Source organism: Lates calcarifer, linkage group LG2, assembly GCF_001640805.2.
Source record: "Lates calcarifer isolate ASB-BC8 linkage group LG2, TLL_Latcal_v3, whole genome shotgun sequence".
NCBI lineage: Eukaryota > Metazoa > Chordata > Actinopteri > Centropomidae > Lates > Lates calcarifer.
This window is the reverse complement of record NC_066834.1, coordinates 26,437,382-26,463,266: the sequence shown is the minus strand read 5'-3', so window position 1 is coordinate 26,463,266 and position 25,885 is coordinate 26,437,382. Positions and strand designations below refer to the sequence as shown.

Sequence of the window (25,885 nt, the reverse complement as noted above, 5' to 3'; positions counted from 1 at the left end):
CAAACACACTTTTTCCTCTTTTCCTTCCTTTTCTTATCACTCTGGGTCTTTTTCTGTATTTTCCTGTCAAACACACCCTCCTCTGCTCTGTCTCAGCTTGTCCCTGTCCCTCATCATCCCTCACTGTTCATCATTCCACCTCTTCTCTCTGTTTCTTGCGCTACATCGCTACAGGTTGTTTGTTTGAATAATCTTGTCATGAGGTGTGTGTTGTGAATTGTGAATTGACACAGTTGAGAAACAACGTGACACGCACAGTTTACATGCCCACAGCCCCCCCTCACTCTCCTCCTCTCCTGTGGACTGCTAACAACAGCTGACCACTGAGTTTACATAAACACATTATGGTTGATAACGCCACATACATCACGGTCAAGGTCAAGATGTTCTACATTTTCAGCTTGATCATATCCCTGTACAATGAATAGTCACACTAGTATTTCATTTGGTATCATTACACAAGCAGTGTAATGACAAGGTGTTTGATGTGACTTTGCCAAAGAAGACAGCATGAACATGAGTTTTGTGAGGATTTTCATTTTTAAGAGATTAGTGTTACTGTGTTTCTAGACTAATAACTATATCTGATTTAACTGGCTACTGTTAAAGTGGGTTTACAGGAAGAGATAAAAGCTCTCAGTAATAATTTCTTCACACAGCTCTCAGTCTGCAACAGCCGGCACCAGAGTTGATTCACACAGAGAGTTCCAGATATGTGCTCCAGTCATCATATACACCACACTGTATATAAGGGAAGTATAATGTGAAAAATAAGGGTTAGGCCTAAATGAGCTTGGGGTCTTCAGTCTTTGATTTGCTGTATTACATTTGTCCTCATTTCTGTAAACCACACTTGTCCTGGTTCCATGCTAACAGCCTGCAACATTCTGAACAGTGTTTCCTTGGTAACAACCAGTGACACCTGCTGACCAGTGTTTCCATGGTGACAGCTTGTGACATATGCAGTGCCAGTGCCACCAAATAAAAAACTAAACTAAAAATAAAATAAAATAAAATAAATAAAAACTAAAAACCTGGAAATATACAGTAGTAAGGTCATGTTTTTATTTATCCAAGCTATCCTGAGCCTGAATGATGAGTTACCATTAGTGCTGAGCACTGCCACCTGAAGAGGCCACAGCAGTTTAGCTCTGATACTGATCTGTATTACATTGATTTCATGCTTATGGAGGTTATCTTTTATTGTCACACTCTGCTGAAATTTTCCAGCAAAACATCCTTGTAATTGTTGAATTTTTCCAGGAGGTAGAATTTTTTTTGCTCAAGTGGACAGAGCTGACTGGTTTGATGCAATTGTTCAGTTAGCCATATTTTTAAGTTTGTAAAAAAGTCTTAACTTACCCAGAATCCACGGCATATGACTCCTGTTTAAGATAACTTTGTGCAGCAGATGACTGAAATCTGAAATCTGACCATTAGTTTACTCTTATCCATAGTCAAAGTCTATCTTTGTGTACCAGCCCCAGACAAGACTTCAAACATTTTTCATTGCAGAGGGGGCAGAAGAACACAGGTGTGACCAATCACATTAATGACTGTCAGTGTCGCAGTGAACCATGAACAGGGAGCCTAAAAGTGCAGCAGGAACCTATAACTGAATCACCCACATAAAATGCAGCCATCATTAAATTTATTAAAGACATTGCTTTTACTCCATGACGTGTTGAAATGTCCACAGTTTAAAAGGTCAGTTGAGCAGTCAGTTTTAATGACTAGGGATGAGTAGTTAGAGACAAACTATGTGAATCCACATAGACTGAAAGTTGTAGGCCAAACCAGAGGTTTATGATACTTACATGTTTTGTTCACCAAGATAATCACAAATGATTAGATATGATTTCTGGAGCCTAAATACAGTTGTCAGAGGTAAAAAGTTAATGGCTAGAAATGAACTGGACTAATTCTGAATACACTAAATGTGAGTGTGTGTATATATGTATATGTGTATATATATATATATATATATATATATATATATATATATATATACACACACACTGAACACACTACACACACACACACCTTGAAGGTCTTTAACTGTTCAAAGAAGACACTTTAAATATATATAAAACATGCACACTGAATATGCTCTGAACACACACATTGTAGACATTGAACATACAGACACAGACACATACAAACACACACACACACACACACACACACACACACACACACACACACACACAAATGCACACTTCTGGGAAACAGGGATTAGTAACTGATATTGAGAGGTGGGAGACTACAGCTTCCCTCTGTGGCCTCTTAAACCAGATGTAACCAGCTGGCACACACACACACACAAATACACACACACAAACACACAGAAAGTTCCCAGTGAGCAGGCTTGTGGCCAGAACTTTTGTCCTTTTCTCTGTGAGCTGGCACATAATGGAGAGAGAGAGAGAGAGAGAGAGAGAGAGAGAGAGAGAGAGAGAGAGGAGAGAGCGTGGGGGTGGGGGGGGGATTAGCTAAGAGTTCAAAGACGCTGCTTCAATGCATCTTTATAGCCAATGAATCTCTGTGGTGGAGGACAAAAGCTCCTTGAAGGTCTTTAACTGTTCAACTTGTATCACATCTCTGATCAGTTGCTTAAATGAAACATTTGAATCTTCGTCTTCATATTAAAATAACAGACAGAAAACTGAGTGAATGTTGCACAAAAACACCACCCTCTCAGAGATAAAAACCTCAAATGCAGAGAAAGTGAGAGCACTGTCGAAATACAATGTGTAAGAGTGTGTTTGTGTATTTAAGATGAGTAAATGTGTTTGTTTAAGCCAAAACAGCTAAGTGGGGGAGCGAGTGGGTGTGTGATGTTGAAGTAGTAACTGTAGGGAGTCAGGTTCATCAGATAGACTCTATGAGTCATGGGACGCTGAACCTGAAAGTAGAGGGAGGATGATTTTCCTCAGTTTCACAGTTTCTGTAGAAAGTATGCAAAGTCTTGATTATTGTAACAACAGCACTTGTGAGCTTTTACAACAATGCAGTCTTTATTACAACGTCTGAGTTAGAAAGTATCATCAGTGCCGGATCCAGAGGCCTGTTTAAGCTGTTGTCAGTAGTTTAAGACCCTGAAGCTACTTGTGAGACTGAAACAGGTCAGAAACACACTGCCCTAATTCACTGGATGAATCGATCTGGTAGCTAAACATCACTAGTTTAAAAACCCTGGACCATTTGTAAAAGTAGGGTAAACAAATTGGGCTTACTTGTACTTGAAGTGCTTTCTAGCAGGGCACTGCATCAGTAATGTGTTGGAAATCCTAACTAAAAATAAAAATAATGAGGGCTTTTGTTGAACAAAATGGTCTCTCAGTGAGTATTTTAGTCAAGCTAGCATCGTGGCTGTATGGATGGAGATGTCAGCCTGTCCACCACATGTCCAGACCAAAATGTCGGAACAACTATTGGACGATTTGCTCTAAACTTTAGTGCAGACATTCATGGTCTCCAGGTGATGAATCCTAATGACTTTGGTGAATATCTGGTCTGTCTCTAATGTACTACAGGTTGTAGAGCTCAGTGCAGGTGTGTGCTTGTGACACTGTGTTCAAACCTGGTAGAAAACAGATGTTGTCTGTCAATATCACATCTCATCTGTTTCATGGTCCCTCGTTAATAGTTAAGCACTGAAGAGATGTTATTAAACAAAAAGAAATATAACAAAGTTTAACTTTCCTTGGTTAAATAATTATCATCAGTGATTTCAGACCAGCAGTCATGAGATTTTAGGGGTCTGTTCATATGATTGAATTGTGCTGCATATAGAGCACAGAGCTCCTGCTCTTGTTATCGGGATGGTGGTTTTCAACCCAGTCACAAGATGATACAGCTGTGGGGAGCGGCAAGTTTTCTTCAATCACAAGATCTTTAAAGAATGTTCAAAAATATCAGTCTCCAGTTAGAAAATGTTTGTTTTAGCAACCAAAGTTAGTGCTGTAAGGTGTGTTATTGTTGTTTTGTGAACATGCCCCACATTGGACAAAGACCTCGTTTCACATATAGGACACTTGATTGCAACAGGAAGAAATGGTCCATCTCTGCAATGATACATGTGACAACAAACAACAGCCCTTTCACTGACAGACTCCAGACATGTAGGAAGTATTATCTCTGTCCCCTCAATAACAAAACCTCACAGTCAAGACATACTCTCAGTAATGACACTAAATGTCCTCAGTGTGGAAGTTCACAGAGTGACTCCAGAATAACATTAAAATTAGGTCATGTTATACTTAAAACTCAACTAGCACACCCACGAGCTATTTTAAACAAACTAATGTGTACAATGGTATATTGTTATAACTGTGTACCATGTATGTATACAGATTATTAAGAAAAAGTAGATTTTCAGTGTAATTTTGAAATGCTGTCTGTTTTTTCACCAGGACCCCATGACCTCCTCCATGACTAACTAAATCAAGGAGAAAGGGAACATGGAAGAGAAAGAAAAACCATGTCAGGATCATGTGTCAACATGATTAAAGGGTCAGAGGGAAAGAAAGCACTGTGAGCAGTTAGAGAGAAAAGTACAGAAGCATGAGAAATGATGGTCTCAGTTTGTTTTGGTTTTTTAAGTGTAACATATTGCTGCACATGCTGACATGACAAATCTTACTTTAAAGTGAGACTGAACTCAAAATGTATCTTTTCACTGTGAAACACTAACTCCTTACAGACTTCAACGTGCCTGCAAAAAGTGTTATTTCAGCCTCCTCAAAGAACAGAGGTTTAAATTCACAGCATTTACATTTGATTCTGATAAACATCTACAGAGACTTCTCAAATCACCCCTGACTCATAGTCCACTTATTCACTGTTCGTTGCTATGCTCAGGTTCTTCCTCGGTTATATTTCCAAAAACTTTATATAGTTATATACACTGCTGCCATCCCAAGCCTCACCTATGAGAGACAAAAAACTTGTCACTGTTCTTATCCATTGTAGCTGTTCATGCTGGCCAGAGACTCTGTCCTCTGTGATTTACAACAACACTAAACTAAATGTCTAGGACTGTCACTTTAAGATCCAACGTCCTGTGCTTTGACCTTTTAAAACCAAAGATTACTTAAGCAACACAACTTAAAACAACGTGTCAACACTTGGTTAGTAGTGCTATACGGCTGGTTAGTTGACAATAAAGAAACTTATTTGAAGAGAAAGACAAAGAAAAAGAAGATAAAGAAGAAACAGAGAAAACAGAAGAGAAGAGAGATAAAATACATTTTTGTGGGGAAAAAGGCAAATATGTTGAATAAACACAGAAACTTTGTTGGGGGAGGGTGAGAGAGGAGGTGAATATGTGGCTGAGGAAAAATGACAGAACAGGAAAGTGGAGAAATGTTGGGTGATGTCAGAGCAGCAGTATGTCCGCTGATCAGACAGCTGCTGGTTTCCACTTCTCTCTTATCTCTGACCGCACCCTGTGTGTGTCTGTGTGTGTGTGTGTGTGTTTTCCTACTGTACACACTGATGTCTTGATATGCCTGTGTTAGTTCCTGCATGCACGCTGGTGTGTGTGTCTGTGTGTGCTCAGGTGTGTTTGTGAATGATGAGGTTTGTGTGTGTGTTTCAGGTCTTGGAATGTGCTGCCCTGATGAACCCTGATGTTGTTGACCTTGTTTATATTTAGCACATTTTTGCACCTACAGGTTTTGTGCTCACGGATGCACAGTTCCAAGTTGTAAACTTGCAAAATATTTTATAATTGATGCTGAATAAATGAATTTGAAACAGGTTAGATGAATAGATGAACTCTCCTCAATCAGCTGCTAAATCAAACTATAACCTACAGTCTGTACAGACAGAAAACTGAAGAAGAAACAGTATCACAGTTGAGCTAGCATCATGATAGCAAGCCTCTTGAATTCAAGTCAAGTCCATTTATATTTATATAGTACCAAATCACAACAGAGGTTATATCTAGGCACTGTACATACAGGTCTAGACCGTACTCTTTATATTATAATATCTATAAAGAGAGACTCAACAATTCCCACCATGAGCAGCACTAGGAAACAGTGGAGAGGAAAAACCTGGAACAGAACCAGACTCAAACTGTCAATGGTGCTAGGTAACTTAGCATCTCTGATTTACCAGTTACGTAGCTACTGTATAAACACATTTTGATTTATTTTTTCCTTGTTAACTTTCTTACCACATATCAAATATATTTACCTCAGTAATATCAGCAAACTTTACCTGATTGGATTTAGTTTGTGGGCTCAGATGCAGTAGTGTGGCTGTAGTGAGCAGGATTCTGAATTTACAACCTGGTTGTTTTAACCAACATTATACTGCAAGATGTTTTTTTGTCAACTACATTTAAGTTCCCTGTGATTTATTCCTATTATCCAGTTTATTCCTATTAATTCCCATGGAAAGTTTCCAATTCTGAAAATTCCCAGAATTTTGCAACCCTAGTTGCACACCAATGTTTTTAGTAATTACTGACATTGTGATTTGGCTCCTCTTTGGATGTTGCTGTCTGAAACTCTTGTATAAAAACTTGTTTTTCATGTTGTGAATGTGATGCCTCAGTTTCTCATTTCTCACTCCATCAGGGTGGTGTCTGAGGCTGTGTCCCGTTTCCTTTTATACAATGTATTGATCTGTCATGTGATCGATACATCACTATGAGTACCACATAGACAAAACACCACAATCATCCAGGATAGGTGAAAACATCAGGTGAATAAAGCCTGGTGTACTGGAGAAGAGCTGTGCGACACGTTTTCATATCAGTCAATTAAGATGGAAAGTAAAAACAGGAGATGGGAGACTGAGACGTGGAAGAGTGATCAGAAAGGATGGAGATATAAAGGACAGATCAGAAGACAGAGAGGACAGAAGAAGAGAGGAAGTGGAGTGGAGGGAAGTGATTGTGGGTGGAGAAGAAAAATGGGAAGAAGGGTAGAAGAGAGGTGACAAGGAAAAGAGGAAAATAAAAAAGGATGTGGGGAGTTTTCCTGTTTTTCTACAACTGTTGGTTTATCCAGTGTACTTAGTCTGATGCTGATGAATTGCATACACACACACACACACACACACACACACACACACACACACACACACACACACACACACACACACATGCATAGTGGAAATACAAAGATGTCACAGTCAGCTGTTCTGTTGCTGGCAGGATGTACCAGCATGTCAGTTCCAGACACATCCTCTGTGTGTGTGTGTGTGTGTGTGTGTGTGTGTGTGTGTGTGTGTGTGTGTGTGTGTGTGTGAGTGCCCCTGTGCCAGATACAGGGCTGAAGGGTCACGCTGATTACAGGAGATGTGTGTGTGTGTGTGTGTGTGTGTGTGTGCTCTTATACCTCCATCTTAGTAAGGACCAGTTTTAGTGTAGTCAGGGTGAGAGTGAGGATGTTTTTGGAAAGTGAGAACATTTTGTCCGGTCCTCTCTCCTCTGAAGCTTAAGGCTAAGAACTACAACATCCCCCAGTTTGCATCCAGCTGTGACCTCTGTCGCAAACCGATCCTCCTCTTCTTCTTTGTCATCTCTCTACTCTTGGAAATCTAACAAAGCAACAATAAATATCAAAATAAGAACAGAATGAACCATTACACTTTAAACAGCAATCTCAGGGAGAATGCTAATTACTACAACAACTTACTAAAACCTACTTTTACTACTGAGCCTTTTATTACAATAACACTAGTTAGAGGAATGCACATTAGAGGTGTTTTGGTCTGAAATAGACCTTATAGCAAACTATTTTTGCCTTCCTCACCACTGGAGTGTTTGTGTGTGTGTCTGTGTGTGTGAACTCTCAGCAATATGAGGGCAACAGGGCCAGTGCAGTTTTAGGAGCGAGAGCCAGATGATCGAAAAAGACTGAGGGAGTCTTGATGAATGCTTACAGTGTCTAACTACAACCTGCTATTGTGGTCTAGGTTTCTATATAAGACCTGTTGGCTAGACGGCACACACACACACACACACGATTCTATATGTACAATTGCAGGTCTAGTTGGACTCCTGTGGTTCTCTTCCACAGCCATCAGTCAAGTTTAAGAGTCTGGAGACAGAAGCAACTCCCCCAACACACACAGCTGGACAAGGCTGCCATTGAGCTCCATAGTAGTGGCCTTTCAGAAACATTTTTTATAGTTACTGCAGTGGAACAAGCTTCTTACAGTGGCCTCAGTATTTGAGAAATGGCCTATGCCAGTATGTCTTCCATAAAAACCATTTAGAAATCAGGACATCATAGGTAATAAGTGTTTTTTAGGGGTAGCTGAACAGGCAGTGCAGCTGTAGCTAGAGAGGAGGGAGATGTACTTCTTGTTTCTGGGACAGTAATCTGATGGAAAACAGAGCAGAGTACTTTTAATCATATTCATTAGAAATCCGAGGACAAAACAGTCACATTCTCACACCTACAAAGTGTGTTTTGGCCTGTAATTCTGTCTCTGTTAGCACGAGAACAAACACCCAGACTAACATACTTTGCATGCGCTCACTGTATCCTCACACACACACACACACACACACACACACACACAGACACACACAGACGCACACACACACACACACACACAGACATACACACCACTGAAACCGCTAATCTACTCTACGAGAACAAAAAAACATCCTGCCGGTTAAAGACAGGGAGAGAATGTGTGTATCCTGGTGTGTGTGTGTGATGACATTTTTAGATTCCAAGGACAGTGTGTGTTTCCTCTCTCGCTTTCTATTGTTCCTGCAGCAGCAGTGATCCTCAGGGAGCAGAGCAATCACCACAGGGCTGTAGAGCAGCAGCCAATGGCAGGGCAGGACAGAGAGGCCCCTGAGGCTGATGGGAAATAAAGTCTGTCTTCTTTTGCTTTTGTTGTTTCCACTGAGATTTTCAAGTTTAACACTGCGTTCTCATGAGATGGACTGTGATTATGTGCCACAGACGGCAAACAGCTTTCATTAGATCAAAGACTGGTGTATGCGCTGATGAAGGTCTGTCAGACCAAAAGCTCTACAAATAAAGTGAAATGGATCTAAGTGTGCGGAGATCTTTTTCTATCACGTTGGACTCAAAGACAACAGGAGGTGACTGCACTGGCTGGTTTGTCCTGCCTGGTTAAAGGTGTGTGTGAGTGAGTGAGATCAGCAGCTGTCCTCTCTGGTTGGGATGAAACCCTCTTGATTTTTCCTTTCATGGCACAGTCACATCTCTCTGCTTTATAATATCCTGTACCAAAGCAACAGTGTAACCACGTCACATGTCTTTGCTGCCATCTGCAGGAAGCTGTCATACATCAACAGAGTTTGTCTGAACAGCTTTGTAGGCAAGACACTATTCAACCATCCATCCATTATCTATACCACTTTTCCTTTAAGGGTAGCAGGGGGAGCTGGAGCCTATCCCAGCTGACAACATATAGAAAGTGTGTAGCAGAGCGCCACCATGAGGTTCACATTTGAGGCTTTGAGTGAAATGTTTTAAAGACTACTGGATGGATGGTTGTGTAATTTAAAAATGCATGTGCATGTATTGATCTACATCTCCCTCACTCTCCTGTTAGCTTTGATGCACCCATTTGGGCAAATTTACTACATTACATAGACTAATAAAGTCTGGTGAGTGCTTTTATTTCCCAGTATAACTCCACCCAACTTTGGCCTAAGCAGAGGTCATATTTGCCTGAGTAAATGAAAGCAGTGTACACTATTTTAACTGAATCTCAGCTACCTAGAGCTTCTACCTGCTCACACCCTAATACACACTTGTGAATAAAAAACCTAAACCCTGACCAACCTTTAAATGAGCCAACCTCCCTGACTGGTTCTTCAAATTCATATGTAGGCCATGGTTAACTGTCTCGTGTTTTTCAGTGCTTCCTGCTTTCTTTATTTCTCCAAGCCTTTAATCAATACTCTCACTGACACTGAATATAGACTCTGTGTGTGGTCTTGCTTGTACAAGAATTACCCTTTCCATTTCATATGGTCATCATACAAGCAAAGTTGACTTGTAATGCAATGACTTTATCCTCAAGGGAACACAAGTTTACTAATACATTTTCAGTCACTCTGGCTGGTACAGGGTATTTGGAGCAGTTCAGTATTAGCTGAGATGTCTTGTGTTTGACAGATGAACATCACCATCCTTAGTCGCTGCTGCAGAAATCTCAAGTCAAACTTTGCTTTGTTATATATTACAGCTTTAAGAAGTGAGATGACATTAACAGTAGTTAGCAGCTTTCTTAAACATCACTAACATGATGTGGCAACTCTGGTACGTGACACTATGAAGGTAACAACTGAAAAAATGTGTTCGCTGCTTGTGTTGTGTATACAAGTATCCATTTCATTCATCTCATGTAGCATCTAAACTACTTTATCATGTTTTTTTTTAAGTTCCTGCATTTTAACTTCCTGAAAAATGTCACACATATCCATGAACACAATTTCACAACAAAAGACCTCTGTGCATAAAAACGGACATGGCACTGGTTGTTCTTAAAGAATCACACAGGAATACAGTTGTCTCATTATTTAAAAAAATGTATTTGTATGTACTTACATACTGGTGTCAAAAGAGTATGCACCAAAAATGTCACATTGACTCACAATTACAAAGAAAAAGCATTTTCTTTTTCTTCAATTACAAGTATTGAAAAAACTATGTACAGAAAAAAGGGCATGGTGACAAGATAGTACACTAGAAACAAACTTACAGTCACACAACATGGTTTTTAAATGAGGCTTCTGCAAATAAAGAAAAAAAAACTTCTAAACAGTTACACTGTCTTCGTGCTCTGAACTTCAAATTGTATTTCCACTCAAAAAAATAACCTTGTGCATCCTCTCCACAGTCCAGCGTTTTCAGGGCGTTTTCAGAGTGTGCTCACAAAAAGGATTTTTTTCATTATTAAAAAAACTGCCAGAGGACTGATTCATCAAAAATGAAAAATATCAACTTTTGAGTGGAAATACTTAAATAAAATTCATGTTCAAGAGATAATCTTAAAAAGGTTTTACAGTGGAAACGGGGGGACAGACAGAGAGAGTAAATGGCATGAAGGAAGGTAGAGTCCTGGAGACGAGCTGTGAGTGAAGGGCCAGTCCAGGGCTTCAATCAACACGTTTCTCTGGTTGGACACGCAGAGACACGTTGGGCTTGCCTCCATTTCCCTGCCATCATCTCTAACAGATGAAAGGTACACTCATTCCCAAAACCCTGGCATCTTTTCGCTGTCTGGAAATTTACAGATTTTGATCAAGACAAGACACAAAGCAGGAATCAAAAAGAAAGGCAGGATAATGGTGATGTATTGGGGTGTCATGTGACCAGCAAGACTGAAAAGAAAGAAGGAAAAGAAAAAATCCTTACGTCTCAATGGGTGCTAATGGGAAAAAATATAAATGGCAAAGTATAGCAACTGGACTAGCACCCCGACATCCTTCAGTTCCTCTCTGTGAGAAATGGAGTCAAACACTGGCTCACACAAACTGCCTCTGAACAAACTCAGGGTGAGATATCAACATCGGAGAGGAGCCTGAAAACGGGGAACCAACACATTCAGTGCAACACTAGACTAGCATTCGCAGTCTCATGGCATCCCGATGCTTCAATTTGGGCTACAAAGGACAGGAATATCTTCTCATTCAATCAGTTTTTCCTAATGTTACCTTTACGCGATGCCAAGTTAGAAAGTTACAAATAAATGGAAAGTGATGTGCTATTCAGCATGCCCGCTGAGTGGCGAGTCTGCCTCTTCTGAATTTAAGAAGTTAAAGTGTGTCCAGCTTCTTTCCAACAAGGCTAAACAAAAGAATCAACTGGAGAGGGGGAGGGGGGCTGTGAGTGAGAATTCAACTGAAACACAAGACAAAAACTATACTGATGATCTTAGTTCAGCTGATCTTTGAGCATATGAGCATAATTTCTGTCTTAGGGTGAATTGATATCTGTGAGGTAAGGATTTAATTTTGAACAGAATGTGTCTCTGGTGTATCTGGGGTAGTCTGGGACCAGCTGCTCCCCCTGGGACAGTTTCTCTTTTCCTTTAGTCACTTTTAGCCTTTTTGCTGTCGTTTCCATTCTCCTCCAGCTCTGTCCCTTCTGCCCCCTCCTCCTTAGCCTCCTCCTCCTCCTGGTGCTTCCTCTTCTTTGTGTCGTCTGAGTGAGCGGGGGACGGGTGTGGCCGGAAGGTGATGAGGATGCAGGTCATGTTGTCGCATCCTGTCCCGTCTCCAGATGTGTCGGGGGCCAAACAGTGGTCCACCAGCTGTTGAGAGGACGCATGGGATTTGAAATCAAAGATGCAAATTATGGACAATGTTTGGGAGTCAACAACTAACTAAAACTATGTGACAAATAGAATACTTTTATGTAAAATCTAAAAGTCATCACATTTAAGATATGTATTTTATAGACTGAGGAAAACTTCAGAAAGTAAAGTCCATTTGTTTTCATGTCTGACATCTATTTTGATTCTTGGGCTCTGGATCCAGTTATAGAAACCCTCTCCTACTGATTAATGTACAAGTGATCATAATGGTAAGTGTCTCTAACCTCCTCCACTATAGATGAGAGAGGTCTGACTTTGCCACTCTGGTCTGGTTTGTTCCTCTCACTGATGAAGTCCACCACCTCCTGACTGCTTAACACATTCCTGCACACACACACAGACACACAGAGAGGGTTAATGACAAATTAAAAGGGAAAAACAGAAGGCAAAGTTTCAATAGTCAGCTACAAAAGTGGTTTCATTGATCTTAATGACTTTCTGAGATCAACACTTAAGCTCATTTATCAGCTTTACACATTGCCATATGGGCAGGGAAGAGATGATAGAACAGCACTTCCAGTTTTGGTAAAGCCAGACTCTGACAACAAGAAGTTCAGCCTAATGAACCTCTTCAAGTACTTCATCAGTCGACTCAGTTTTGGATGCCCAGTACAATGATCTGAAGTAAACACTGCAGACAAAGTTGGTGTCTTGGTCATAGCTCAGTTATGAAATCCTACTGCACCATGGAATGTCTTTCCTGCTTGGCTGCTGACACAATCAGCTGGTTTTAACTCGTCATAACACCGGTAGTTTCAGCTTTAGCTGTGAGCGCTCCTGTGACAGGCATGCAGCTCTCAGCAGGTAGCTGAGAGTATCAGGGCAGACATCAGAAGTAAATTGCTCTGTCCGGTGTTGCTCTGACCTTTTAGTACCTTTAGTCAGGAAGGTTTTATTCAACTCAATTATTCAAGTTTGTGGTTCAGTCATTTAAAGACAAGATTTAGTTGTAAAGTTTACAGCCGTACACATTTGTCTGACACAAAATTCATTGTTCATGATTCATCATGACTCACCAGATGCCATCGCAGGCAATGACCATGAATTCATGGTCCTCATTAAGTGTCAGAACTTTGACGTCAGGCATTGCAGAAATCATTTGTTCCTCTGGGGGCAGAGCCTTGTTCCTCTTATAGAAGTGGTCACCTGAAAGCCCGAGTGCAGCAAATGTTAAAAGACTGGCTCTGGCTACTTGAGTTTGATTCTGATGCTCCTCACAAGACTAGTTTAGAAGTCACGCACAAACTCAGCCATACCAATAGCTCTGGAGAGGTTCAGTCCACCGTTGACCCGTCCATCCATGGTCACCTTCCCTCCAGCATTTTTGATGCGAGCTAGTTCCACCTCGTCCTCTGGCTTGTGATCATATGACATATCGACAGCTTTGCCTATAATGGAGGAAGGGCACGATTACATTTCATACAAGACAAAGCCTTTCACTAAAAGATCTGCCTGTGCACTACACATTTCAAGGGCAGCTATATGATAGCCAAATACTTTGATTGGCTGTTGTCCAGTAACATGACTATATCACCTGATTATGGAGGAAAAAATTAGGCCTTTAGAAAAAAATCTACTAAATCAGAAAAAGAATATCTACTTTATATTCTCTTGGACTAAAGAAGGTCAACACTTAAGCAGACTTTAAGCATTCAAGTTTTTGAGTTCCTACTGAGAATATATCTATACTCATGCTTAGATACAGAACAAACACAAAACAATGATTCTCATCAGCAATGAGGCTTAACAGACACCAGGCTGAAGTTCCTCTGTTTAATCAAAATACATTTTACAGTAACAAACATGTACCTGAAGGGTAAATTGGTAAACAACTGGTTCTGACTTACCACGTTCAGACACCACACAGCGAGAGTCTCCAGCATTGGCCACGATCAGCTGCTTCCCTCGGATCAGAGCCACGACAGCTGTGGTGCCGCTGTCTGAGCCAGGCTGTGAACATGTGACACACTGTTATAATTCCATGACATCTTCCACCGACATGTAAAACAAATAAAAGCTTTCAGGCATTTTTTAAGCAGGGAAAAAAATTTAAGGCAGCCTCCAAAACCTCTTCCATTTACAATGTCTTCACAAATCATTGAATTTGGCATCTGTAGCAGTGTGGCCGTCCAATTTATTGCAGGCTGTAAGTCTGTTTCATAGCGTGAAATTACAGCTGTGTTCTTTAAATGGCTAAAACAAACAATGAATGCTCACATGGCCAATTTTGTGTCAAGAAAAAATTTTAGTCATTTCTTTTAGAACCACTGTGAGAGAGTTGCATGGTTCCAATTCGACTACTGAACATTTACATATAACAACACTTTGTCATTTTATAAGACTTGTTAAATACCGATATACTGCTGATTTGTCAGTTGCAAGTTTCCCTTATACACACCTCCTCCTTGCCATCCATTCCAGGCAGACACATTTCCTCCTCGTCTTCATCCTCAGAGTCTTCCTCTCCCTCCTCTGTATCCTCCTCTTCTTCCATCTCACTGCTGTCACCTTCTTCCTCTTCACTGCCATCCTAATTAAAAAAAAAAAAACAGTAACAACAACAACGGTTATTATGAGTGAGATTTCACAGCCAAACAGAAATCTATTTTGGTCTCCTGCTCTCACCTCTTCATCGCTGCCCTCCTCCTCCTCCCCCTCCTCAGACTCCTCGCTGTCATCAAAGAACCTGGACTTTGAATCTCCTGCAGCCTTGGAGGACAAGGAAGAACAGGAAGGACCTGCATCTCCTTCTGCCTTACCTGCCTTCTCTTCCCCATTGGAGCTTCCTGACCCTCCACAGTCAGCCACTGTCGAGGAAAAATGAGGGCAACACGAGGTGTTAGACAAAAGGAATAGGGAGCGAAAATAAGTGGGGAAGAGTGTGAAGGAGAAGATGTATAAGGACTCAGACTTAAATTTTCATATAACTTTTGTGAAGCCACTTCTGTGCACTTTAAGACTCTTTTCTAAAGCTCATTAGCAGGCAGACCATTTTTTCCCAATGTCATATATTCAATTTGCTTCTACTCAATGTTTGAGCTGATTTTTAACTACATTAACATGTTTTTTCATCTAATGTCATCTTTTGACAGAGAAAAATATTCTTTGCTCTGTACCTGCACCACTGCCTTCACCTCCTCCTGATCTCCGACAGGCTCGCAGCTTAGACCCGCATGCCGCTCCTTCACCTTCCTTCATCTTCCCATTGCTCTCCTCCTCCACCTCTCCGTTCAGTCCCTCTTTCTTCTGTCCTTCCCCACTCTCCCCTTTGTCTCCCGAGGACTCAGGGTGCGGGCAGGACGCCTTCTTAGCAGCAGCACTAAGAATAAAAAACAAAGAGGACATAATGAGGGATCAACCAGAGGCTTACATTTTTAACTGCTGTTGCATTACACTATCAAGAAAATGCTGGACTCATTGAGTTACAACAGCCAAGACATAGGTATCTGATGTAATAGATATGGATGATTTTCACTAAATTTAAAAATACAGATTACACACAAATAAAAAACAACTTTAAAAAATATGTTAAAAAGGTACTGTTGTTACTTCCTTGATCTCATACGATTCCTGTTGCAACAGGATGTTAAACAATGAGGGGATCAATTTTATGTGCAGAACAATTTTGTAATTACTTTATTGGTTGGACTTGCATCAGGTCATCACTGAAAATGCACTGTTCTGCAATGTACTCAACCACTTAACTCCGATAAAGTGTTAGTAGCTGTGTGAAAGTATCAGATAAAAGTTTGCTGGACTACCTGAGGGCAGCAGCATGTTTGACAGCGTTGCGGTTCTGGCCGTAGCGTACCAGCAGCTCCTCTATGGTCATTGTAGCCTCCTCATGGAGCAAAGCTGCCTCTTCTGTGTCCACTGAAAAAAGAGAAGAAACACAGACTAACTCAGATGTTGTCAACTGGATTTGACATCACTGTTTTAATCCACCCGTGCTGTGCACAAACACACTTCAGCATGACAGTTCCTTATTATATTCTTATTTTAATTGTTTTTATATTATTTTCTTCATGGTCATTATTTGTTTTTTCATAATTTTTGCTAGATGTACCCGATTATGTTCCTTACAACTGACATCCACACTAAACAGTGCTACATAAATGTTATTAAGGATGTACTCACAATCATCCTCCTCTGCCACCTTTTCAGCAGGAGGCTCCTCAGTGGGTCGTCCAGCGATCTGGACTAGTTCCTTGATGACTTCTTCGTTGGTCATTCTGCTGTCGATGGCCAAGAAGGCATCCTCTAGTGCCTGGAAACAACATGCAAAAAGATGTGTCAAGGGACACAGTGTAACACCGGGTTTTAAGATTAATAAGATTCCTGTTCGAGGTCTGTTCAGAGAGGGTTCTGAATGCATCAGAACTGTGATTGTGACAGAGTAGAGCAGCACACCTCTGGTCATTAAGATTTCTGCTCTGTCAAACTTAAAATGAGTAGGTCAGACTGTGGCTTCTACAGCATCTCACCTTTTGCAGTTTGCCGTCTTTGTAGGTCTTCTGCTCCTTGATGATGTCAGGAAGGTACTTTGAACAGTACAGAGCCACCTCTTCGCCTAAATGGGAACAGAAGGTCATATAAATTCTCAGGATAGGTGTGTGTACACATAGTAATCAGAGAGGTGTGTAAAACAAACAATAAAGGGGGGAAGCCCATAGAAACACTTCATTTTAATGTCTGTGTTCAGAAATCAGAAAGGAGAGTATGTTTGTGTCTGTGACTGGTGTTTGTGGTAACAAACATTAGTTTTATTAGAAACAGTTATTTCTGGAAATGCTGTAAATGGTACAAGACACGCTGCAAAATTCTATTAATAGAGGATTTGTTTTGAACAGTATGCATGTGTTACCTCCATGTCCATCATACACAGCAAACATGGCGGTCTCCTCGTCAAACTCTGGGATACAATTGTGGGCATCCTGTCACACAACAAAGAAAAAAATGTACATTAAAATACAGACATTCACAAATTGGTGCAATAGCATAACAACTGAACCCATGTTCTGTTTAAAAAAATCTAACAGGACATTTAGGAAAAGTGAGTGGGAGGAAAAAATAGAGACCCCTGCATATTATCTTGAATCACTATCATTTAAGTACATTTAAAGTTCTTGTAATGACTTGTCAAGCAACATTTCTGCTCTATAACTGCTAACAAACCTTGTCTTATTATCAGTGCACATGTTCTTACATGTCTTTTGACTGAATTAGCCACATGCATGCACTTGGTAGTAATTGTATTGCTATTTTGTTGATAGCTGATGTATTTCATCCAGGTGGCCCATACACAATTAGACAATTTGTCTGATTTTCTCATCAGAAGTGACTTAACAAAACGACATCTTCAAATGCTGTGAGCTGTAGTGAAGCACTTTCTTCACCAGTGACGAGGCAAGAGTCACACAGCAGACATCAATTACCTGCTCCTAAATGCTGTGAGAGTTATTACAATGTAACTTGTGAATTTCAGCCGTCACTGCTGCTAATGCTGAGGGAAAGCTGGTTTAGGAGTGTTACAGACTCTCCGTGCACTCTGATGAGAGACCAACCAGCATCAAGCAAGCAAAACTATACGGAGAAAACCCTTCCCTCCATCCTGCCATTTACAACTGAAAACACATTTTCTCCACGCTGCGCTCAGGACATTGGGCGGCAACATGGTTATCTTTGATCCGGTCCCTCTTTTTCCGACTCACCTCCATGGAAACACGCCAGCCCTGCATGGCAGAGAAGCCGTAGCTCACGTTGCTATTGCCGCCATCGGAGGAGGTCTTGGTTGTGTTCGGCTGCGACAGATAAGCTCCCATGGTTGTCGTTTTTTTTATGGCTTTACACCTGGAGAGAGGAGGACACGGTGGAAACATCACATTTCAACTTCACACGAAGAGACGCACGAAGGACCCAGAGCATTTTATCGTCAATCGGCTCCGTTAACCAGCCTAGCTAGTTACGGTTGCTAGCTAGCTAATGTTAGCGACACCACAACAAAAAGTAAACGCATCAGCAGCTAGCTAACATCACCAAGCTAACAGCGGCAAACCCGGCTAAACTTCCAGCTGTAACCTCTGCCCCCGCCAGTCGAGCGGCTGCGCAGTTGCACAAACATCAAACACACGCCGCCGACGGGTAATTTACCTATTGTGATGAAGCAGGATGAGCTTATAAACGGGTCCCGAAGAAAGAAATTCACATAGGAAGGACTACACGTGTGGAAGCAGAAGCCGCTACCAACACAGACCGAGCGAAGAGAAGCAGCAGCTGAGCAGGAAGAGAGCGCGCCCGCGCATGTCCCTTTCGTCCCAGCGAGGGGGCGTGTCCGAGACGTACGTCTTACGTCATAATGTCAAACATTTTTAAATAAGCTAAGGAACGTTTTGTAAACCACGTACAATAACCCCAGCCAGGCCAGAGGTGGTCAGATATTGTAAGTGTAGAAGTACTGTTCTACAAGTAAAACTGTTTTTCTGAAGTAGAAGTACAAAAGTTTTAATATCAAAATGTACTTAAAATAATTCAAATTAATCATTATATGGTATTTGCCTCTCAAGTGTAGTGGAAAAATATAAGATAAAAATAACTCTATTGTCCACCTGAGTGGAAATTTGTCTTTGGCTTCTCATTCAACACACTGAAAAATTACAGAATTGCTTACACCATACATAACACACACATCCTAGAGAAACATCCAGCAACATACAATAGTCCAACAAGCAGACAGCAGCAATATCAGAAAGAAGGTCTTATAAAATAACAATCTGTCATTGTTTGTTCGGGGCCTCTATGGCACTGTATAAAGTAACATAAAACATAAATACTCAAGTAAAGTACAAGTACCACAGAACTGTAGTACAGTACACTATCCGAGTAAGTGTACTTTCCATGTAGACTGACATTCCACCTCTGGCAGCATGTATAGTATAATAAATACTTACTGTCAACAAATCCTGTGAAATGACCAAAACCAACAATGAACTAATCTATCTGTGCAGCCAAAGCCCCCATCCATCCATTATCTATACCACTTCCCATTAAGAGTCATGGGGGGCTGGAACCAATCCCAGCTGTCATTGGGCGAGAGGCAGGGTACACCCTGTACGGATCGCCAGTCCATCACAGGGCCAACACATATAGACAAACAACCATTCACATTCACATTCACACCTACGATCAATTTAGAGTCACCAGTTGACCTAACCAGCATGTCTTTGGACGGTGGGAGAAAGCTGGAGAGAACCCATGCAGGCACAGGGAGAACATGCAAACTCCACACAGAAAAGCCCCAGGTGAACCAGGCCTCAAACCTGGAACGTTCTTGCTGTGAGGCGACAGTGCCACAGCCAAAGCCTGATACAGCTTATTCGTCTGTGCCATAGACATCCAAACTTTAAAATGTCTCAGTGACAGACACCACTGGATGACACATTCCTTCATTATAATTAACAAAGGCTCAGCAGTTTTGGATTGATTCCACATGCCCCATGCCAGTGTGGCGAGTCTAAACACTCATTAACTGAAAGAAATGCACCACTTACTTCTGTTACAGAGTGCTGAGCTGTTTTAGAAATTCACTGAGCCTTAATTGATAATGACAGTATGTATTTTTGATCTTTTTTTTATTCTCACTAGAATTACATGGGTTCTGTGCCACAAACAGGGTAGCAATGAACTGAGAGAAGGTAAGATGCTTAGACCATCTATTTAATTTCTAACGTTTGGATGATATCATAGCTATGAAAAAGCTATATATATGCTAATATACAGTACATGCTGATGTATATCTATCAGTGGTTCCCAACCTTGTTTCCTCAAAGCAGTTAAAAAAAGAATGATTTTTACATTTGCAAAAAAGTTACTCCACACCAAGGTGAAAATCAGCTCTACACTGCTCTCTCTTGAGAGTATTCAGTCTGAGTTGATGCCTCTGAACATAGCCAGCAAGTGCCATCATCATCTGGAATGACATGTAGTATATAATTACACTTATTTCACTTATTACTCATTACACTTATTTTGGCAATAAGGCAGAATCTCCATGGAATGATATTACAAGGCAAAATAACATAGCCTCTGGAGTTAAGATATGGAAATGCACTGTTTGGGTTTGATTCTTTTGGACTGTTCAAATGATTGACATGTGCTTTCTTTATGGTATTTGCATGTCAAGACCCCCACCTGTTTTTTGCTAAATAACGTCTGGAAAAGCATGTTTCAGAGTGAAAATAAACTTAAGCAATTATTTAGTTGGTGTTTTGCAGAGATGTTCAGAAGTTAAATGTTACTGGTAACACTTTTAGTCCCCCTAGTTAGCATTTATAAGCATTTTTGCATGTTATATTGTCATTATTGTTTATACAGCAGGCTCCGCGTATGGGTGTACACAGGATGTTATAAATATTTTACTAAGTGTTAACAATAGAGAGACTTAAAGTACTGTAATGGTAAATAGCTTAATTTTTTCGGTATTATTAATTACTTATTTATCAGTATTTATTCTAAGAAATTAGACTCCATTCCAGTTGATGGCGCCACTTCGTTATTTAACAAATGTACTAAAACATCACAAGAGGAAGAAGGGAAAAGAACGTCAGTGATTCAACATGGCGCGGGAAACCCGGGAAGAGAGTGAGATGGATGTCTGCGGAGAAGTTGATTCAGAGGCGGACAGTCCCTGTCCGTCGAGTTTAAAACTGTATGAGGCACAATTTTTTGGCTTCACCCCGCAGACCTACATGTTACGGGTCTACAGCGCCTTTCAGGACTGCCTGAATGACATTTTACCCGTGGTGGAGAAGGTGTGTGTGCGGCAGCTCAGTAAAGGCGAGACGGACGGGGCCGAGGAGCTGCTCCGGGCTCGGGCCCGGGAGTGTAGCCGGAAGCTGCAGCAGTTCCTCGAAGAGCGGTTCAAGCAGCTGTCGGAGCGGATGGAGACGCTGCTGGTCAACGACTGCTTTACCGTGCCGCCAAATGTCCTGCTGCCAGAGGACCAGTCTCACAACATCTACCCCCAAGACCTTCAGGTGGGTGGAGGAGAAGGAAAGTGTAGTTCAATCCAGTCTGACAAGCCACTGTTTCATTCATGTGTTTACAGAGTGTTCCGTGCAGTCTGTAAGTATTTGGACAGTTTCTGTTGTGGCTGCTGTTAGGGCTGCAACTACCCGGTATTTTACCCGGTCTTCTTTTCAACAAACAAATGCATCAAATCTTTTTGAGAGAAAATTTTGAGAGGCTGTAACAACAAGTATTTGGCATTTTTGTTTCAAAAATTACTATATCAATTATTCAATCATGAAAGTAGTTCCTGATTGAATAATTATAATTGGTCCTAATTTTCTGTCATTCAGATAATCACGTACTAAACATATTTGTATTTTACATACCTGTCCATACTAACATGTGCATTACAGACTGGCAACATATATTGACCGACTTTACATAGAAGTATTGGCAAGCATACACTGTATGTGAGCTGAAAAACTATCTGTGCAATAAGGCAAAAGATATGTATTATGTAATGTACAAGCTGTGACATTGTTACATAGATTGTCCAGAGGCACTGACTGAGTTATTTTTCTACTGTAAAACAAGACAATGTAGTACCGATGTGCCAAAGATGTGTTTTAGGTAATTCAAATATGACAAATAGATAGAAACAGGACTGAAGTAATATATCTGTCTGTGATTTCACTGTGGTCCTCCTCTATCCAGGAGGTGCTGAAGCTGGAGTCATCCCTGACCGACCTCCACAGAGCCTACGAAGCAGAAGTTTGCGCCAGACAAGCCCTGCAAGCTGAGCTGGAGGAGCAGAGGGAGGTGCAGAAGCAGCTGGACGGGATCCTTACGTGGGTCAGAGAGCTGCAGGCAGCCTGGGTGAAGGACGGTAACGGCAATTTCCATGAAAGTTTCCGACTGGTGATGGAGTCGGTAAGGAAACTTCAGGAGGCTGTTAGAGAGGTCTACAACAAAGTACCTCAATGAACTGAACTCAGATTTGTTTCAATTTTGCAGCAGCATTGTGATGTAAATAATAAAGCAGATGGATGTATTTCTGTGTTAGTTAAACTGATTTATTCTTCATGCACCTCCTCTTACCCTCTTCTTTACTGGCCCATACTATGTAGACACAATAATAGAAACTCTCTACATTTACAGTAATGCAGCCTCAAAAACCCAGCTCCATTTTCATAACAGATACTTTATTCTTAACTTCATTTTTTGTCACGATATTGTATTCACCCTCTCCAGCCATTTGAAGATACAGTAATTCACAGCAGAGGGCGCTCTCTACATGTTAATACTCCATCCACATTTGAAATCCGAGCTTGGTATGTTCACTTCATGATCAATATCTGAATATCTGGTGTCCATAGCTGCTAAATATTGTGGAATTATTTTTTAATTATTATATTAAAATGAAACCATTCATTTTCATGCACTGTTAGTTTGTGGTTTTATATTAAATTAGGAATATCACTATAGCATTATCTGTTTATACAGCACAATTAGCCTAGAAATGGACAATTAACTAAACTGGAAATTAGAGCTGCAATGATGAGTCAAACTGATTAGTTAAGTGCAACTGTTGTGATAATCAAATGGTCATTTCTGTCAGGTTTTCAGCAAAAATGACAGCTCCTTTAATGTAATGAGTATTCAGTGCTTTTCCTTGTCATACCTGATAGTAAACTGAATATCTTTGGGTTTCACACTGTCGGTCGGACAAAACAAGATATTTGAAGACCTCAGCTCAGGATGTGGGTGACTATCACTGACATTCTATAGACAAAACTATTATATAATTGTTAATTGGGAAAGTAAATGACAGATCAATAATTGGTTGCTATTCCACTGGACAACCTTGGTACAATTGAAATGCATCAACACATAACACATATTCAAAATTCATTATTTTTATTTACTGTTTTAAAGGAGTATTGCTATCGTTATGTTCTTTCTCATTACATATTAAGTATGCCATGAAAAACTGACCATGTGCAACACTGGATATTAGAATGGCCAAGCTCAGAAAACTAAAGACCGATCTTTTTAATCTAGCTTTTAATTTGAGTTGAGGAGTAATGCTCTAGCCCTTCTAGAGTCTTTGAGTTTTAACCATTGGTTTTCATATTTATTCGTATCCCATTCATTTATTTTATTCACTTTTGTAATTATTTCTTTTTAAAAACATTTTATTGTTTCTATGTGCAGCACTTTGGGCTGTGTGTTTGAATGCCAGGTGCTCTATAAATAAAGTTGAGTTGAGTTGATGTGTGCTTTGTAACCAGTAGGGGGCAGTAGTTGCATGTCATAAGCATTTAATGTCACAGTAAGACAATTTATATTTGACTTGAGTGACAAACTGATATTTCTGTGTTCATTTGTTAAACGTGTTTTTTTCTCCCTACTAGTAATGGAAAAAAAAGCATCTGAGTGTCTGGATTTTCTCAGCTAGATGGATTAGTCCACCAGGGGCACTACTGTTTTTAAAATAAAATGATTCTGCCCTGTGTAACATGATGCATTGTACAATTTCATCCCAACATATTTTACACAAATCTTACAGGGAAACAGAATCACAGGGTGGAGTAGTAATTGCCAAGCAACGTCTCCAGACTTAATAATAATTTTTAGGGAATTATTTGTGGCTGAAAATTTTTTACTGGTAAGCATTTTTTTTAAACACAAGGCTCAGACCCAGGGTTAGGCTGGTCAAAATAATTTAAAGGATGGATTATTTTTAATGGCAAGGAATTGAATGACGCTGTGCTGTGTCTGCCTCTGAACTCTGGGCAAGTTAAAGGAGAGCTGCATCATTATTACATATAATCAAAGGCAAAAACTGCAAGAATGATGTGGTCACTGATCATAATCATGTGGGTAACAGTGATCCATAACCTGAAGCAGTGTTAAGTGTTAAGCATCTGTAGCTGGAGCCTTAAGCTGTGATTGGTCTTGCTGATGTCAGATTTACAGCCACAACAACAACAATTGAAACTGAGAAAAAGTACATAAACATCAACAACAGGTCCAGTGTAAACAGTCAACATTTGTTTTAGCATTCCTCAAACGTGAGTGTGTGTGTGTCTGTCCCACCTGCCTGTTGTGATAGACCTGAGAATGATCAGTCCAGATGGAGAGGTGTGAGAACCTGTCATTGTTTCTGTTTGTTTGTGTCTTAATTTGGTAATTAGACCAGTTTCTCCTCAGCGGGAAAAATAAATGACGGGCTGTGACTGAATTTTCCTTTTTGTAACAACAAGAAAAGACATCACTTGACAAACCATTTGCTTAAAAATCCTGACCAATTCACTTTCAAGGAGAATGTGTTTTGTTTCCTGCTGTATAAAATCAGCTAAAAGGATGAAAACACTGTATTCATTCTTGTATGACCAATGGGCCAAAGATATCATATTTCTTATTTTTCTTTTGACTTGGCCATATAATTTAAAAATTAAATCCCAAAGCACCAGTCTGTGGTTTGAATGACAAAGCTTTTTATTTTATTTTATTTATTTATTTATTTACCTAGATGACTTGAAAATGATGAGTACTGAAGACAGCCTGTTCTATGTTATGACGTTGTGTCAATCCGCATTTACCATTGCCACAAATTGAGAACAGAGCTTAGAGAAATATGAAACAATAAACAAATAAAAGCAAACATGATGTGATTTGTAAGACCTGCTGTGTAGTGAAGGCTGTGGGATCATATAAGTAAGTGATTGACTATATCCCTAAGACAGAAGTAGGTTGTTTGGGGGAAATGCTATACATCCAGCATTGACATGTATTCAGTTGGATCACTTTGTTCTAAAACTTGGCCTGTTTACTGATGGTTTGGCCACTGTGAGACATCTCGTAGACTGCCTATAAACTGATGTGATGAGAAAAAAAAAAAAGAAGAGGCTACGCCATGTTTTCTCTGTTGACAGCCAGCACTGTAGAGTATCCCCTGTTTCTCTGGAAATGATAACCTGTGGTCTTGGATTATGTGTTCAGGAGTCACAGTTACACCATGGAGGTTACTCTCCAGCCTACACTGTGGATATTTGGCACCTTGACTCATTGCATCTTGTCATTGTCAGCTCAGAACCTCCTCCAGCAAGGTGTGTGTCAGGCTGAATACAGCTGCCCTGAAGGTCTTTGCCCCCCCTGGTTTCTCTGCGTGTGCATGTGTGTGTGTGAGAGAGAAAACCTATAAAAGATGTGGTCAAACACTGCGAGGAGACACAGCTGCATGCAGCTGGCCACTGGCTGCACACACTGCGAGTGTGTGTCTAGAGCCTGCTGGCAGAGAGAGAAAACAAAGTAATGTGAAGGGAAAGAAGGGTCTCATCAGCAAAGGAGAGAGTGCCAAACAACTGTCAGTGAGCGTGTTTCAAAAGCAAAAGTGTTTGTATTTGAGGGGAGGGGAGACAAAATAAAGGCATAAGGTCGTGAAGCAAAGTGACTTCATTTTACAGCCAGATTCTCAAGCTTTAGCACCGAGGCTGCGTCCACACTAAGCTGCTGATTTGAAAATGTTATTTACATGTGAAAA

At 40.5% G+C, this 25,885-nt stretch overlaps 2 protein-coding genes across 2 annotated transcripts; one reads left to right on the top strand and one right to left on the bottom strand.

Annotated features, from left to right (window-relative positions):
- Nucleotides 1-10,522: 10,522 nt before the first annotated feature.
- On the bottom strand, nt 10,523-18,652 carry ppm1g (protein phosphatase, Mg2+/Mn2+ dependent, 1G). The gene is made up of 14 exons (XM_018666914.2): nt 18,484-18,652; nt 18,045-18,183; nt 17,198-17,267; nt 16,818-16,903; nt 16,471-16,600; nt 16,095-16,206; nt 15,450-15,652; nt 14,959-15,140; nt 14,732-14,863; nt 14,181-14,283; nt 13,590-13,721; nt 13,350-13,479; nt 12,558-12,657; nt 10,523-12,270 (listed from the first exon to the last, which is right to left on the bottom strand). Exons 2-14 carry the CDS (start codon nt 18,153-18,155, stop codon nt 12,049-12,051), a joined length of 1,713 nt encoding a protein of 570 aa, XP_018522430.1. The 5' UTR covers nt 18,156-18,183; nt 18,484-18,652; the 3' UTR covers nt 10,523-12,048.
- Nucleotides 18,653-20,918: 2,266 nt separating this feature from the next.
- On the top strand, nt 20,919-23,612 carry mis12 (MIS12 kinetochore complex component). Its single transcript, XM_018666915.2, has 2 exons — nt 20,919-21,365; nt 22,054-23,612. Exons 1-2 carry the CDS (start codon nt 20,946-20,948, stop codon nt 22,321-22,323), a joined length of 690 nt encoding a protein of 229 aa, XP_018522431.1. The 5' UTR covers nt 20,919-20,945; the 3' UTR covers nt 22,324-23,612.
- Nucleotides 23,613-25,885: the final 2,273 nt, after the last annotated feature.

Coding starts and splice junctions, on each gene's coding strand:
- mis12 (XM_018666915.2), top strand. CDS start 20,946: ATGGCGCGGGAAACCCGGGAAGAGAGTGAGATGGATGTCTGCGGAGAA. Junction 21,366..22,053: donor TCTACCCCCAAGACCTTCAG/GTGGGTGGAGGA, acceptor TCCTCTATCCAG/GAGGTGCTGAAGCTGGAGTC.
- ppm1g (XM_018666914.2), bottom strand. CDS start 18,155: ATGGGAGCTTATCTGTCGCAGCCGAACACAACCAAGACCTCCTCCGAT. Junction 17,268..18,044: donor GCTGGCGTGTTTCCATGGAG/GTGAGTCGGAAA, acceptor GTTGTGTGACAG/GATGCCCACAATTGTATCCC. Junction 16,207..16,470: donor GGTGGCAGAGGAGGATGATT/GTGAGTACATCC, acceptor CTCTTTTTTCAG/TGGACACAGAAGAGGCAGCT.